At 48.1% G+C, this 12,982-nt stretch overlaps 1 protein-coding gene across 1 annotated transcript; it reads right to left on the bottom strand.

Moving 5' to 3' along the window:
• Nucleotides 1-10,180: 10,180 nt before the first annotated feature.
• On the bottom strand, nt 10,181-10,872 carry pth4 (parathyroid hormone 4; the record flags this gene model as incomplete). Its single annotated transcript, XM_080547891.1, has 2 exons — nt 10,181-10,460; nt 10,826-10,872. The coding sequence occupies 2 exons, from the start codon at nt 10,870-10,872 to the stop codon at nt 10,181-10,183; spliced, it is 327 nt and encodes a 108-aa protein (XP_080404017.1).
• Nucleotides 10,873-12,982: the final 2,110 nt, after the last annotated feature.

Raw genomic sequence — 12,982 nt, 5'->3', positions numbered from 1 at the left:
TGACCAGGGGCCTATTCCACGTACCGTGATTAAATCTGATCCAGGTTGAAATCAGATCTGGGCGCTAATTTCAGCTTGCGTTCCGTTCCATCAACGTGGCTCAAATAATTGTTGCTTGGTTGCTGTGCATGTCTGCGTGCACGCGCCCATATCGAGGATTTATAAACCGGTGTTCTGTGAACACTGATGACACAAGGCTGATCCTCGTTCGAGGAATCACTTGAGGCTTGAATCCCAATCACGAGTTGCCTGAACGCGGCTTTTCTTTGAATCGCCGATATACTAATCAACGTACGTGGAACAGCCCCCTGTGCATTATGATTGTTGATGTAAGACACATTCAATATCTTTGCTTAAAGGTAGACTCTGGGATATGACCTCTTGCGAGGAAGTCACAGCAACTTTTACCAAAGATATTTGGAGTAAGTAAAGGTGAACAACGGTAGGCACATCGGTGCATGAGCACCGTCACCGCATGTCAGAGTTGATTATTACCTCTCGTTTTTGGTCGTCTCTGTTTATAAATGATCGCTGCTAGCTTCGCCCCGCTCTTCTCCCATTGACCCATATCCCAGTCTACCTTTAACACATTTGTAAAAACTTTACATTTTGTTGAAAACATTCTTGTTACTTGGTGTTAGTCTTTAAAAAGTGAGTGAATGCTCAAGAAAAGCTACATTTTTTTTTACTGGAGGAATGGAAACTTTTGAGGTGCATTTGTACCTACACTATTTAAACTTTAAGATTCTATTTATAACATTATTATATATTAATACACAAAGTGAAACATAAAGAGGTGTGGAGTTGATCAAATGTTGTTTTGTTGCACACAAACTCGAAATTGAGTAGGACATTTTCTAATTGTTCAGAATAAACATTATCTATGCCCAGAAATTTGAGCTTGTAATATTATTTGTAATTGAAATAAATGTGTTGAATCATCCAATAACTACTATTTCATGTGTATTATTGTGTTTCATTGATTGTGTTACATAGCCCTGACCTCTCGAATACCTCTCTAATATTCGCTTCTTTTTTCTGTAATTCCTTTAAAGCTGCCCTCCACAAGTGGGAATTAACATTGTAAACAGTTAACAATGTGGACAACATGGCATTGTGTGTAGAAAAAAAGCAAACAGGAGACAGTTGATCAACAACCCTGAGGTGTGTAAACAACAACAAGATTGTCTCTATGCTACTCTAACCTCAAACTTTACTATGATTTTACTAATTGTTTATGGGCAGTTGCTTAGCAAAACTGTTTTGGTTACTTTTACAAGCTGCAACACCATGTTTTCATGATGTAATCAAAGTGGTTGGCCACTCAATTTCCGGAAGATTTCCCTTTTCCAATTTTCACATTAAAAGGAGTAATTCAGTTGTTGATTTGTTGAGTTAGATAGGCCCAGTGGTGTAGTCTAGTTTTTTCTAGTGGGTATACTGTGATTTTGCCCTCCCAGTCAGAGCGACACCTGTCCCGTAGCGACACCCCATAAGCACCACCACACTCACTTATGCATACAGTATGCATCTACACCGGTGTTTGCTGCCTTGGGGGGGGGGGGGGGGGGGGGTGGCATGGACTGTACTTGTACATCAAGCTGCCTCACGCTACAGAAACAGGAGATAGGCTCCTGCCCCCTAAGGGCCGTTAGGCTCGAGAACCATCGGTTCTCAAGGCTACTTATGTGGTCTTGACTACATGTCCACTTTCTCACCTGGTTCTTGCTGTCTCTCTGGTGTGCCGACACCATCCTGCTCTCTCTCCTCCTCCTCTCCCTCTCTATCCTCCTCTCTCACTCTTTTGCTGTCAACCAAAAGGCAAATATAACAACCAGAATATTTATAATTTAATAAGAGGTTGTAGTGACTACATTATGGGTTCATGTTCTCCTCTTACTGTTGGTTGTGTAGTGGGAGGGAACCAGTTCTGGCACTAGGGGCAGAGGGGAAGATTATTAACGTTGCACCTTCCTGTTTAGAGACAAGAGTTTTGGTGATCTATTTTCTGGTCCTGTACTGAGAGTACAAGTTGTTATTTTGATTAAACAGTTATCATTACGTTGCCTACGTCTTTCCTTTTTCCTCCGGCACTACACTGGTGACCCCCGACGTGGATTTTTGTTAACGTAATTGTGTACAAAAACCAGCGAGCGAACATTACAATCCTGCAAAATGTCCGGGCGAGGAAGACGTTCAAACCAGCGGCAGCCATCACCATCCCCTGTCAGGGTAACGCGTGGTGCGCACACTCCCACTCTCAAGCTACCAGAGTTCTGGGACTCAACGCCTGCTGCATGGTTTGCTATTGTAGAGGCACATTTCAACAAAAGTGACATCGATGACGACGACGACCGGTACAACCATGCTGTGGCAATGTTGGGCAGCTCCACCGCAGCTCGAGTGGTAGGTTTTTTGTCTGCTCCCCCGACGACGAACAAATATGAGCGCCTCAAGGCCCTGCTTCTAGAGACATTTGAACTGTCCACTGCGGAGAGGGTGCGGCGCCTATTTGCCATGTCGGACTTGGGTGACGAGAGGCCTTCTGCGCGCATGGAGAGGATGCTAAACCTGCTCGGTACAGAAGACCCCATGATCCTCTTCACAGAGCTGTTCATGCGCACATTGCCAGCTCAAGTTAGGATGGCGCTGGCCAACACCGCCATCATGGAGCCCCGCGCCCTGGCCAGGGAGGCGGACCGGTTCGTCTTGGCCATGCCTCAACGGTCCCCCGACCTGCTCGCTCCCGCGGCCGCCCCGCCACCCGACCGTCGCAGGAGAGCGAAGGATGACGCCAGACCTTCTGGCCAGCAGGGTAACGCTGCGGGCCATTGTTTCTACCACGCCACTTTTGGCGCCAAGGCCAAACGGTGCCGCTCACCCTGCACCTTCGGACCGACGGGAAACGGCGGGGCCGGCACTCAGTAGTGGCCCTGAGCGCTGGCGTCACCAACAGGCTGCTCTTCATACAAGACACCGCCTCTGGTCGCAGTTTCCTTTGTGACACAGGTGCCCAGTGGAGCATCATTCCGGCAGAGAGATCGGATGTGGCGAAGGAGGAGCGTGGTCCGCAGTTGGCAGGCGCGGACGGCACACCTATCTGCTCTTATGGCACTAGGGCGGTGGACGTGTGCTTCGGAGGGCAATGCTTTTCGTGGGATTTTGTCATAGCGGCTGTCACATTTCCCCTCCTTGGTGCGGATTTTCTGTGCGCCCACAACCTGTTGGTGGACGTGGGGAACAGGCGCCTGGTCAACTCACAGACTTTCGCTTCCTTCGCCTGTACGCAGGGGGAGGCGGTCTACAGCGGGTGGTCCAATACGCTCGCCGAAAGTGACCAGTACCTTCGGCTGCTCGCCGAATTCCCCGACCTTACCAAGCCCACCTTCTCCGCGCCCACGGTGAAACACGGAGTGGAGCACCACATCGAGACCGAGGGGCCTCCCCTCCACGCCAGGGCCAGGCGCCTCAACCCGGAGAAGCTGGCCATCGCCAGGGTGGAGTTTGCGCATATGGAGCAGGTGGGCATCGTTCGGCGCTCGAGCAGCCCCTGGGCGTCTCCCCTGCACATCGTCCCTAAGTCAGACGGCGGGTGGCGCCCATGTGGGGACTACCGCCGCCTCAACGACGCGTCCAAGCCTGACCGCTACCCGGTCCCACATGTCCAGGACTTTTCAGCGAACCTGGCAGGTAAACGCTTCTTCTCCAAAGTGGACCTGGTACGGGGGTACCATCAGGTGCCGGTGCACCCCGAGGACGTCCCTAAGACGGCCGTAATCACGCCATTTGGACTCTTCGAGTTTCTGCGGATGCCGTTCGGCCTGAAGAACGCGGCGCAGACCTTCCAACGCCTCATGCACTCGGTGCTCCGGGACCTACCATTCCTCTTCGTCTACTTGGATGACATCCTCGTCGCAAGCACCATGGAGGAGGAGCACCTGTCCCACCTCCGGGCCCTTTTCACACGGCTCAGCCAACATGGGCTGATTGTCAATCCGGCGAAGTGTGAGTTCGGACGGAACACCATCGACTTTCTCGGGCACCGGGTCTCCGCAGAGGGGGTGACCCCCCTCCCCTCGAAGGTGGAAGCTGTCGCTGCTTTCCCGCGCCCCAGCACAATCAGCGAGCTCAAGGGGTTCATCGGGATGGTAACCTTCTACTATCGCTTCCTCCACCACATCGCTCACATCCTGCGGCCTCTGTACGATGCCCAGAAGGGCAAGACTCTGAAGCAGCCGGTGGACTGGACGGCGGAGCGTGTCAAAGCCTTTCAGGACACCAAGGCGGCCCTGGCCCGCGCTGCCATGTTGGCCCACCCCTCGCCCTCGGCACCCACTGCTCTCACCACGGACGCCTCTGACTTTGCTGTGGGAGCGGTGTACGAACAGTGGGTTGGGGACGCCTGGCAGCCTCTTGCATTCTTCAGCCGCCAGCTGTCTCCCAGAGAGCAAAGGTACAGCACATTCGACAGGGAGCTCCTCGGGCTGTGGCTTGCTGTCAGACACTTCCGTTTTTTACTGGAGGGCCGCGAGTTTACGGCCTACGTGGACCACAAGCCACTCACGCACGCCATGTCCAAGGTGGCGGAGCCGTGGTCCGACCGCCAACAGCGCCAGCTCGCCTACATATCCGAGTTCACCACAGACATCCAGCACGTTGCTGGGAAGTCCAACCAGGTCGCGGATTGTCTCTCCAGGGCGGTGGTTGGTGCGGTCCAACTGGGTTTGGACTACGCGCGCATGGCTGCAGACCAGGCCGCCGACCCCGCCGTCCAGGCTCTCAAGTTGTCGGACACAGGACTGCGCCTAGAAGAGGTGGTTTTCGGTGACGCAGGGGCCACGCTCCTGTGCGACGTCTCCATGGGTCAGCCACGACCGGTGGTCCCCGCCAACTGGAGGCGCCCCGCCTTCGAGGCGATACACGGCTTGTCTCACCCTGGTAGGAAACCGTCCTCACGGCTGGTGTCAGAGAAATTCGTCTGGCATGGGCTCAAGAGGGATGTGAGGGCCTGGGTAGACACGTGCATCGCCTGCCAGCGCGCCAAGGTGCATCGACACGTCAAGGCCCCCCTGGAGCAGTTCTCTGTGCCTGAGCGGAGGTTCGATCATGTAAACGTGGACCTGGTAGGGCCGCTGCCCCCCTCGCACGGATACACCTATCTCTTTACCATGGTGGACAGGACGACTCGCTGGCCGGAGGCAGTTCCGCTCTCCTCAACGACAGCCCCCGACCTGGCCCGGGCGTTCATCGCGGTGTGGGTCTCCCGCTACGGCACCCCTGCTGATCTCTCCTCTGACCGTGGCTCACAGTTTACTTCAGAGCTGTGGGCAGCGGTGGCGGAGAATCTGGGGGTCAAGCTCCACCGCACGACCGCCTATCACCCGCAGGCGAACGGGCTCTGTGAGCGTTTCCATCGATCCATGAAGGCCGCCCTTCGAGCCAGCCTCACGGACAGCGACTGGCTTGACAAGCTGCCGTGGGTCATGCTGGGGCTCAGGACAGCGCCTAAGGAGGACCTCCAGTCGTCGTCCGCTGAGCTGGTGTTTGGACAGCCGCTGCGGGTCCCCGGTGACTTCATTCCCAAGTCAACGGAGCCCTGGTCCGCCGCCGCTCAGCGCGCCTCCCTGCTGGACAGCGCCAGGACCTTCGTCCCGGTCCCGACTACGCAGCATGGTGTCCCTACTTCGAGGGTGCCCCCGGAGCTGCACTCAGCGAGGTTCGTTTTCATTCGTCATGATGGCCACAGGACTCCACTACGTCCTCCTTATGACGGGCCTTTCCGTGTCATCGAGGCCGGAGCCAAGAACTTCATGGTTGACATGGGGGGTAGGCCTGAGTGTGTGTCCGTTGATCGCCTCAAACCGGCCCACTTGGACCTTGAACTGCCCCTGGACTTGGCCCTGCCACCGCGCAGAGGCCGGCCTCCAGTCCTACCTCCCCTGCCGCGCCCTGGACATTCCCCCCTCCGACCCCGACAACCCCCCGCAGCTCGCGAGCCCCCGGTCGTCACTGCCCCCCGTCCTTCCCTGCAGGAGGACGTGGTGGGCGATGTCACACCTCCTCCCGCACCTCCTGACTTTACCTACGATCGTAGGGGCCGGGCCATACGCCCTCCTCGCCGTGAGGATTTCCAATATTGAGGTGAACACTGGGGGGGCTGGTGTAGTGACTACATTATGGGTTCATGTTCTCCTCTTACTGTTGGTTGTGTAGTGGGAGGGAACCAGTTCTGGCACTAGGGGCAGAGGGGAAGATTATTAACGTTGCACCTTCCTGTTTAGAGACAAGAGTTTTGGTGATCTATTTTCTGGTCCTGTACTGAGAGTACAAGTTGTTATTTTGATTAAACAGTTATCATTACGTTGCCTACGTCTTTCCTTTTTCCTCCGGCACTACAAGGTATACATTGAATTCATATCAAATCATAACATCATTCTAATTGAATATTGGGTTGCTGTGGAGTCAGATACTGTCTTTACTTACTCTCTCACCTGTAAGAAAATCGTATGTCCAACTACAAAAAACAGACATTTCCAATGAGTGAGGGTTTGTTCCAATGCTTCAATCCACTGTCCATGTACTATATACCATTATGGTATTACCATAAAGCCCAATTCTAGCAGAATAAGAAAGATTGTATATATACTTTAAGTAAAATAATAAAGTGCATCCAGTTAGCTCTTTAGCTGGCATGTGTGCAGCAGACTAGCTCATCTAATCACCTTTGAGCTAGCTAGCTAGTTCTTTGACACTATTATTCACACCATGAAACTATAATCAGACACTTTCTAATCACAATAATAACGACTAATTTGAACCAACTTTCTCTGTCAGAACACAGTAATTATATTTGCTAACGTTTCAACTTGCTTACTTTCTTCTGCAGAGCTTTCACCCTGCAAAAACTCTCTCGCGTCGCTCGCGCACACAAAACAAAAACAAAACCATTCTCCAGCGGCACGAAGCTGTGTGTGGAGGTCTGGCCCGCCCACCCCAAGGCAATTGTAGGGGAAATACTGAGACTAGCATTCTGAACGACTGGTTATGCAATAACAAACATGTCAGAAAGTTCGAAGTAAGTGCTTCGTAACACAGACGGGGTGAATTGTATGAATACAAGTGTGAAAGTTCTGTCACAAAACGCCGTTACGTATCCTCGCACATTTTTTAGTGGGTATACGCAAATCCTTGGCCTTTCCTAGTGAGTATACGGCGTAGTCCTGCGTATCACGTAGACTACACCACTGGATAGGCCCAATCCCATCTCACCCCTTGGCCCTACCACTCAGCCCTACCCATCCATTTTGACATATTTCCATGTCGCATTTCCCCCCTTTGATGGCATATGACGCCCGAAATGTAACTAAAGTCCAGAAGCGAAGTTGTTGCACTTTTTACCACTCCTCTAATATCAGAGCAGACTGGCAGGGTAGGAGCAGGGATGTTACCACTCCTCTAATATCAGAGCAGACTGGCAGGGTAGGAGCAGAGATGTTACCACTCCTCTAATATCAGTGCAGACTGGCAGGGTAGGAGCACAGGTTGCTAGCCTACAGAACACCGCTATTCTGCCATGAACTGGCCTGGTAATGAAGCATTGTTCTTTTTTATTTGATGACTTGCTTGATCGATTGATAGTGTGAAGTTGTCAACGAATTGCGAGCGTCCATGCTTTCCTATGATACTACTGATGACGTATCAGGGTCTAGAAGGGTTGTCCCATTTCATAACGGAAGATTTCAACCACTACCCCCCCCCCCGTAATTCTGTTCTGAGGGGCAAGCCGAAAAGCGAGTGGCATTCGGAAACGAGGGGTAGGGGTAAAGATAACAATACTCTTCAGTGGCGCCTGAGGCGGGTGTGTCTAAGCACCAGAATGTTGATAAACGAGCACCGGCTCCCGTTCATGGATTAGAGCGTCGCTATTAAAAGACCGGAATGTTCATCACACAATAACAACTCATCAGGACTACTGAAAGACAGAGGGGCTGTGTTTCAATCAATTCGGTTGTTAAGTCGTGACGTGTTTCCGGGTCCAAAGTTGGCTGAGGCGCTTTCTTCGAAATGCCTCAGTAATAATAATAATTCATTATATTTATATAGCGCTTTCCGAAGCTCAAGGACCCTGACAATATGGGGAAAACGGCAAAGTGCTGTGTCCATTCTTGTATGAATAGACGCTAAGACAAACAGCCTGAAGAACTGCTTCTACCACAGGGCTGTCAAGGCCCTGAACACAGCAAAGGCCTAAGTTCTGGGCCCAGGACAGTCTGGACGGATTCTATGGCAGCTAGTGCTGAGGCACAAACATGTACATTTCAAGCCTGCAAACTGTGACACTTTAAATAACGTGAAAAAAATACTTTTGTGCAATATGACAACCCTAGTTGACTATCTGTGCAGTATAGTACAGTGGATTGTGTACATAGCCTTTATTTATGTAAACCAGCTCCTTACCTTCTTGTGATTTTATTCTTTTTCTAAAAGTTTTATTTTTATTTTTTTCCTTTCCTAACACCAGGGGAGCCACCCCTCCTAAATTTCGTTGTTTGGTACCTGTACTGTAGCAATGACAATAAAGTCCATTCCATTCATTCATTCATTCATTCATTCATTCCATTCATTCAATAGATCCGAGTCTAAAAAACGATTGAACTGTCATTCTACCGCTGTAGTACACTGGTACTCTGGTGCAGGGAATTTCTGGTTTGGACCCGGAAATGACGTCAGACGTCAGACGTTTGACGTCAGACTTAACAACCGAATAGGGTAAACCTGATTCCCTTCACACTGTACTGTGTCAATCTGCCCAGGGAACCCTGAGTAGAAAAACAGAAGAGTTTGGAATGCCCTGCAGCATCATCAAACTGTTTCAAATCTATTTCAATCACCCACACAACAGAGACGTGAACAAACGATCTTCACCACACATTTATGCTAAGTAACTACAAACAGTATATTACGTTGTTACACAGCTAGCTAGTACGTTAGCTGCTACTGTACTGGCAAGCCAGCTAACATAAACATTACATTTTAGCCCTATTTATGTAAGTCACCTTTAATCAGGTTTATTTATATAGTACATTTACAACGACAAACAGCCGACCGAAGTGCTTAACAGATAAAACACTAGTAAAAAGAAAACAACAAATAAAAATACACTAAAACAAAGTGTACAGAATACAACAGGTGCAGAAATAAAAGTGCAGAAAAGTGCAGTTGTCAGGAGGCAGGCTCAACTCAGGTCAAAGGCCAGGGAAAACAGGTGCGTTTTAGCTAAGGATTTAAAAGCCTCGACGATCTGGGCAGATCTGACGTGGAGGGGGAGGCTAATTAATATCAGACTATCACTAGAAATAATGCTATACTGTACAAAGCACTTCACAAATAGCTATATTGTACAAACAATGCACACTGGAAATATGACCATTTATTTTCAAATGTTCCACTGACTGAGGTCTCATTTTAATAAATGTGCTTTAAAAACATTTATAATTTGAAGGACCTTTGTGGAGTCTGTTTGAAGGTTTTGTTTTTTAATGAGGACCCTGATTCCGACAAACAGGCTAGTTACACTGACTGTATAACTGGACTTAGATGTATGCACAATGATCGGATTTTTTTATTTTTATTTAATGAGAATGCCATTGCACACTGCCTTTATATGAAATGTGCAAAGCTCAATGTGGATCGCAGCTTAAACACTACAGTAAGCTCATAATGATTCATTGATTACTTTGAATGAATTAAGACACAATTATGAAGTGATTGTTTGGTTGATTCCATTCTAGAGCTTTAGCACCATTATCACAAGGATCTCTCTGATGCTTTGCCTCCATTCACACTGCTGGACGGAAACATTATTAGTTATATTATTATTATTATTATTATAAGTTGTTCTTAGGAGATACTGGGGTGAATGGGTCTACCCACTAAATCAGTTCCCTACAATCGCTTGCATGTGAACCCAGTGAAAAATCCACCAACTTAATGGACACAGGTTGACCTGAATTTACCGATGAGAAAAATCAGGCAGAAGATTGTGTGTGACGTGATCAGGGGAGTGTTGGTTGAGAATAGATAGCTGTGTGTCGTTGGGGCAGGGTTTGGTTTGGTGGGGGGTTGTCGGGCGGAGCAGGGGATCTGTGTAGTTGAGGTAGAGCAGGTGGAGTTTAAGAACTTATGGTTCCCCATCTGGGAGTCCATTAATGTGGGGGCGGAGAAAGTCTTTGAGCAGGATCTCCATCACCCCCTTGTGGTGGTCGTTATAGAAGGCAGAGAGGGGGTGAGGGGTGAGAGGGGGGCTGAGTTCTGGCATGAGGGCAGGGGGGAAGAGGGAGGAGCGGGCCTGGGCGGTGTGGAGACCCTCCATGGCGCTGGATAACCAGATCAGTCTCTTCAGGCTCTGCATGGAGCGACCACGGTCGTTCATCAGCTGATGCTCTGTCACTGCTCTACGGCTGGAGAGAAGAGGGGGATAGACAGGAGGAATGAAGGAGAGGAGAGGGGAAAAGATGGTAGGAATGAAGTAAGTGAGTAAATGTGTTTCTCACGTTGGAAAGAAAGTAAAAGGGGTGATTACAACAAGATATACAATATAAAATAATAAAGAGAAAGAAAGAGAGAAAGAAAGAAAGAAAGAAAGAAAGAAAGAAAGAGGCTTGATTTTCAACAAAAACCATTGAGATGTATGCCTCTTATAAAACAAGCCATAGGGCAACTGTTTGGCAATGAAAGAAGCCGTTTCTAGTAGAGTAGTAGGAGTTCAGAAGTAGGGTGTCAGGTCACTACCTCCCATCACCCCCTACGCCAAACAGACACTCACCTTTCATTCTCATGACACTGGCCAACTGAGAAGACTACAAGAACCATGACAGCGAGCAGTAGCACAGGCTTAAGAGACACCAACATTGTCTGCATCGGAAGAGTAGTCAAACATTAGTCACACGTTAAGCCCAATGCACACGGCGTGCGATGCGATATTGTCGCACGACAACATTCGATTCTCAATTCACACCACCGAAGTGTGTGGGTGTGAATGGAGAATCGAATGATGTCGTGCGACAATATCGCATCGCACGCCGTGTGCATTGTCTCATTCAAAACAATGGAATCGAATTCGCGGTGCGACAAAATCGCACGCCGTGTGCATTGGGCTTTAGGGAGTTAACTTCATGTCATTGTCAGGCAATTCACAAAATAGAATCTAGATGGTTTTGTGCCAAGCATAGTTATGAATGAACTAGAACTACACCCTTCAGTGTCTGTTCAAACACTAGCATCTCTCCCGTTACGAAATGTGTTCTCGTAGGTTGAGAACATACAACGGAACTCTGTCTTGTGCCTGCAACACATTTTTAAATGTATTTATAAGGTAATAGGGTAGAACTAAGCTCAGGTATTTATTTTCATGTGCGCAATGTTTTAAGAAGAAATTAACAAATTCAGAGAGCATTCTGCTACAACGTACGCAGACATGCACTACCTGTTGATTTGTTTGACAACATGTTACAGCACACTCTTCCACCGCATTGAAGCATTATGAACTATTTTGCAGTGATCGATACAGAAATGCTCAGCAAAAGTGGTATAGCAACTTCAGTCTTCTACATACCCTCTCGATCCTCATCGAAACAGTTTTTTAACTGTGTGTCTGAGAACGTTCTATTGTAATTTTCCACCTGAACTTAAAATTGCTTTTATTACTAGCAGGCTTGATTACTGCAACACTTTCCTGTCTGGTCTGCTAAAGAGAGCTATTAGTCGACTGAAATTATACAGATTGCAGCAACACAAGTCCTGCCTAAGACCAGACTCATCACACCAATTATAAAGCCTCTGTCCTGGTTAGTTTTACAAATGATTTAAAGATTATTTTATTTGTATAATAAATCACTCTATGGCCATGCCCCCACTACATGACAGACATTATTTTAAGGTATGTACCCAGTAGATCCCTCAGGTCCTCTGGCACTCGCCTTTGAATTATTCAGGAGACCAAGAGGCTTGACGAGGCAGCTTTTAGCTGTTGTGCCCCCTGCCTCCGGACCAGCCTGGGCAGACAACCTGAGAAGGGCTTTTAGTGTGTTAGACTATTTCAGGTCATTTTCAGGTCATTTCACTATATCTTTATTTTTAACTATTTTATTTTACAGTCTTCACTTATTCTCTGCTTTCACTGTTTTAAACGACCATGACTGTTCTAGTTGTTATCCTCCTATGTTTTATCGTGTTGTCTTTTAATTGTTTTTTATTCCTGTAAAGCTCATTCTGTTGCATCCATATATGAACTGTGCTCTATAAATACAGTTGGTTTTGGTGATATATTGATATTAAATTCAACTTACAATAAGAATAAGATACACAATCAATAACCTCAGGAAAGAAACATTATATATTCACATACGGTGGTTATTTGGCTGTAGCATTCAAATATGTGATGGATTTCCCAGCCCTTATTCTTCAAAAACCACAAGAAAATGACAGTTATTCAATCATTCCATAGCACCTTCAACACAAAGTCCAGTTCAATTCCTCCATAGACTCCTAAGAATGAACTCCCCAGGTTAGTGATGTGTAGAAGTATGAAGCTGTCATGTGTACTTACATAGTCCCTGTTTAGTACGCAGTGCAGCTACCAGATCCCTTGACTCCGGAGACCTCCTCAACTCCCAATCACTGTGACACTACGCCTTATATACCTCCTCTGATATACACACACACACACACACAGAGAGACTGACAACTCATCTTTGGCTATTGATATGCTAATACATGCCCACGTCAATAAAACGTATTGTCTATATATATATATAACATCTTTTTTGGCGGGGGGGGGTGGGGGGGGCTTTAGGCTTGAGGTATGTGAAAGGAAGATGCGCGGTTCATTCGATTATTACTATCAGCATAATTTAATTCCTGTTTCCATATTTTTAGGTATTGTTTATATTGTCCGGTGTAAACAGAGGAAGATAATGGAAGG

This window comes from Nansenia antarctica (assembly GCF_963989245.1).
Source record: "Nansenia antarctica genome assembly, chromosome: 18".
NCBI classification, from domain to species: domain Eukaryota; kingdom Metazoa; phylum Chordata; class Actinopteri; order Argentiniformes; family Microstomatidae; genus Nansenia; species Nansenia antarctica.
Note: the sequence above shows the minus strand (reverse complement) of the source record. Positions and strands in the feature narration are given on the sequence as shown.